This window comes from Nannospalax galili, unplaced genomic scaffold (assembly GCF_000622305.1).
Source record: "Nannospalax galili isolate Female #2095 unplaced genomic scaffold, S.galili_v1.0 scaffold384, whole genome shotgun sequence".
In the NCBI taxonomy this organism is placed as follows: Eukaryota; Metazoa; Chordata; class Mammalia; order Rodentia; family Spalacidae; genus Nannospalax; species Nannospalax galili.
The window spans coordinates 2208471-2212830 of record NW_008352648.1 but is presented as its reverse complement, the minus strand read 5'-3'; the positions used below and the strand labels follow the sequence as shown (position 1 = coordinate 2212830).

General features: G+C 44.4%; 1 protein-coding gene across 9 annotated transcripts in view; it reads right to left on the bottom strand.

The window, feature by feature from the left end:
* Nucleotides 1–4360, bottom strand: part of Hectd2 (HECT domain E3 ubiquitin protein ligase 2) — a 406920-nt gene that overhangs the window by 79060 nt on the left and 323500 nt on the right. Inside the window, exon 1 of one of the 9 annotated variants that reach the window (XM_029554339.1) lies at nucleotides 129–396. The exons of 7 other annotated variants lie outside the window; for them this stretch is intronic. In XM_029554339.1, the coding sequence (XP_029410199.1) occupies nucleotides 129–378 (250 nt within the window). In that variant the 5' untranslated portion in view covers nucleotides 379–396. Of the gene's footprint in view, nucleotides 1–128; nucleotides 397–4360 lie in introns of those variants that run through there. One more of the 9 variants, XM_029554342.1, reaches the window with a different exon arrangement.

The following is a 4360-nucleotide window of genomic DNA, read 5'->3' as shown; positions in this document are numbered from 1 at the left end:
TCCGCCCCCGCCCGCGGCCTCGAGCGCGCGCCCGTTCCGACGCGCGTGCCCGCAGCCCCGTGCGCGCGAGTGCTCCTGGCCACCAGCCCGACCACCCCCGCGCGTGGCTCCCGGACTCCCGCTCGCACCCTGGGCCGCGCGCAGCTCCCGCGAGTCCTCCAGGCTATGGCCGCTAGTCACCCGCGGGACCCGAGGACGTGGCGCCGCGAGAGGGACCCGGCCGCCATGTTGTCTGCCGACTGTCAGGAGAGGGCCGCGCGTCGGGGCCTCGCGGAAGGGCCTGGATTCTGGGGTGACGCGGCGAGGCCTGCGGAGGGTCCGGGCGCGATGCGAATCGTGACACCTCTGAGGCGGGGCGGACCCCGGCTCTCCCTTCATGGGCCTGCGGCGCCTCGGACTTTGGGAGGGGGGGTGGGGGTGGGGTCCAGGCTGACACCCCCCCCCCACCTCCCGGTCCAGGCTGCTGTTTGACCTTCCCTTCTCCGCTGGTCCCCAGAGAGGCTGCCTGAACATCCTCAGCATCCCTTAGACACTGGCCCTCTTTGTTACCACCTATAATGGCCTCGTCCAACGAAGGAGAAGCCTGGGGTCCGAGGAGGACAAAGCGACATTGTGCCCCCACTCTTCTACACACAACAGGGCATGGCGGCCAGGCCACACTTTCCATCTCTATGCCTTTATCCCTTTTGATTGCCAAATCCGCCTCTCCCAGTCCCCAAGCGCCTACATTTTGCCCTCCCTGTGTTCTCTCCTTAGCCCTTGTTACAGATGGACATCCCAAACGGCTGAGTAATCCCTAATAGCAGATCATAATAAATTATGGGTGATAACGTTAAAACTGATAAGAATTAAAACATGATATTAAAATATTTTCCACCTTCATCACCAAAATACGTAGACAATTTCCTTTCTTGTCCATGCCTCCTTTTTTATCAGTCTAGTGGAGCGGCAGAAACACCTGCTGATGGAGGGGAAGAGAGGGAGTAAGAATTCACTGTACCACTTACTAAAAATAGAGGTCTTTGGATTTTTAGGTGAGACTTCATTATTCAAGAAATGAATTTTCTAATCCAAGGATACTCAGCTCCAAATAGAAGAACCAAAAATATCTCTGAAACAAACTCAAAGGGGATATGAGAATTGTTGCTGTAACTAAATATTAGCTATAATTTCTCATGAAATAGGGTTACATGTTTTTCAAGCCAAGTATTTGAAACTATTGCTTTTTAAATGTTCAATTCTGGCTTTCATTTAAAGGAGGCCTTTCTAGTTTTAATACAGTTGTGGTCACCTATATATTTCCTATAAAAAGGTGTGGAATAAGAAAGTTCATCAAAAAAGTATTTCAGTACCAATTATCATTGGAGCCAACTGATGTAGATGATAGTTTGAGCATTTTCTTTTTCCATTTTTTCCTGAATTCTTTTTTCAGATCTCTCTTAGATCTCTGGAATATCCCCTGGGAGGAAGAAACCATTATTTTCTACTGATCGATGGTAAACAGTAACTTAAATGTTATAAGGCAAAGCCTTCATTCTATATACAATTTAAGATACATTGCTACTATGTCCAGTTTGATAGAACAAATACAGGGAGGGATGGGTGTATTATCTTTCCTACTGTTTCCAACTAGATTTAGTAATTTGCTATTAAGATACTTGGATCAGAAATCAGTTGGATTACATGCCTTATGCTTTCACTTTTCATGTGTGAGACTAAATAAAAGTGTACATCTAGACACATTCAACAGAACAAAAATATTTAAATATTGGCAAAACAATTTAGGATTGTTAATTTCTACTGCATCAGTAGATAACTAGTTGGAATAAGTTCGCGGGTTAATTCACCTGTGAGTTCTATACATAAAAAATAAGCAATGTGTTGAATGTATTTCTACTTTCTAGTAAATATGTTGCCCTCAATTTACCACGTTATCCCTCTTTCATACAAACTTCAGGATGGGTGTCAGAGGGTAGAAGTCAGGGCTTTTCATAGGCTAGAGTGATAACTCTCAGGGAACTTGTGGGCTTGAAAGACCCTCCCAACTGCTACTCAAGGGTTTCTTTGTGGGTCCAGAGACGGGAGGAAGAGTAGGCCAACAGAGAGCTCTGGCTCTTCTGTACAAAGATATAGAGAAGATGCTTTTCACCTATGCCAAGTGTGGTGGTCAAGCACAAACTTATTAGCCTTGGAAGAATTGAGGACCTTCCTAAGTCCAGACAGAACTGGACTTAATCAGGTCTTCTGTCAGGATTTAGGAAAGTGAAATACCTAACACCCTTGGGGTGAGATGAGACTAAAAGATTATTTCTATAGGAGAAAATCCAAGATGGAATTGCAAGGTGAAGTCTAAACTACAGGTAACTTCTATTTTAATTACATAGATAATGTGGCAAACAATAGCAAAGTTGGTTCTGGAAGATCATTTAAGAATGGCTTAAGGAACTGGAGAGATGGCTAAATGGTTAAGAACACTGGCTGCTCTTGCAGAAGACCCATGTTTGGTTTCCAACACCCACATGGCAGCTAACAACTATCCATAACTCCAGTTCCAGGGGATCTTGACCTCTGAGAGCATTGCACGACACAGGTGCACTTATACACACATGCAGACAATACACTCATACACACAAAAAAAAATAAAAAAAATTTAAAACAATGGTTTAAGACTAATCATGAAATCGCAAAACCTATTTTTTTAGACTTATTAATTCGTGTGGGGGCGTCAGGAATGACACACACGTAGAGGTCCGAGGACAACTTGCTGGAGTCAGTTCTTTCCTTTTATTATGTGGGTCCTGGGACTTGAACTCAGATTGCCATATTTGACAGTGTTAGAAATAAAATCTGAGGTCCAAGGATCTCACTGATACTGCCCAAAAATCACATGAAAAGTAACTCTGCAAGGATGTTTTCACTTTTGCAAAAGTGTTTTGAGTCATCTTTCAGATGTAAGCACACCTAACCAGAAGTTTGATAGGTTTTGGTTCCCAATGCAAAAGTACTGTGTCTTTTCCTCATTGAGTGAGGTCTGACCTTTGTGGTTGGCTAGTTTTAAAAGAATCAGGAGGCGGGGTGGGGAGAAGAAGGAGAAGGAGAAAGGGGTTGAATGGAAAGGGAAAAATCTCAGTGGCCCCAGGTTATAAGAATGCAACAGGGACCTCCCACTGTTTCCCTGGGCTGCACAACCCTCCAGCCTCTCTCCTGGGAGCCCTCTGGGCCTGGTCCTGCCCTCTCCTCCCTCTGCTTCCCTGGCCTGTGTGGCCAGCCAGCCTCTTTTCTGGAAGCCAGGGCTGACCTCTCGCCTGGGGCCACCACTGCTTCCTGATCCTTGCATCCAGAGGGACCCAGATCCTTCTCGAGGTCCCTGGGAGCACTCTGGGCCTAGTTCTGCCTCACCCTGGGCCTGCACAACCTGCCAGCCTCTCTCTGGGGTAAGTTGATCAGGCCCTCCACTCCTTGACTCCCCCAGCCTCATTCACAACCCTCCTCCTAGTCTGGGTCTTGCCCCATTCCTTGTCTTGGCGCCACTACTGCTTCCTGATCCTTTGCATTCAGACCAACCCAGTTCCTTCTTGGGGTCCCCAGGAGCCCTCTGGGCCTGGTCCCACCCTCACCTCCCTCTGCTTCCCTGCTGTGCAACCCACCAGCCTCTTTCAGACAACAGGGCTGACCTGTGGACTTCCTGATCCTTTACATGCCATCTGGGAAGTGGGTGTATAGTTGAATAAGATGGTTTGGAATGTTCTGTGTGATATTCACATCCACTCACAAAAATCAACAAATTAAAAAAATGTATTATATTTGAGGAGGAAGCATAAAAATTTACATCATGTTAATTAGTAGAGGTGATAAACATTACCATTGAAATCTACCCTATAACTTTATAGACATACACAGGTGCCAACAATCTGAGTGCAACCAATTATGACTAGTAATAATCAGATACATACAGATTAGAGATGCATGCACCAATATCTCAGTGTTAGTAGCAAAAACAATGAGTCTTTCTGTAAGAAACAGTATATTTTAAAATGAAATGCAGATCTTTTTTAAAGGTTAAAAACATTCAATTTTATGTCTTATAGAGCTTATACTGAGTTCAATATTGTATAATTGTATTAATTCAACAGTGAACCTAAAAATTTTATAGCTACTTTTGAAAGAGCTGTATCTTTGCTCTGGAAACTGTTATTGAGCATATTAAAGCTGTAATGATATGCTTTTTCTAAAAAAATTTAAAAAAAAATAAAAAAATGTAGGAAACAGCATATCTTAAAAGGAAAAGGAGATCTTCTTTAAAGGGTAAAAACTCATTCAATTTTATATCTTACAGGGTTTATACTAACTTCAATATTGT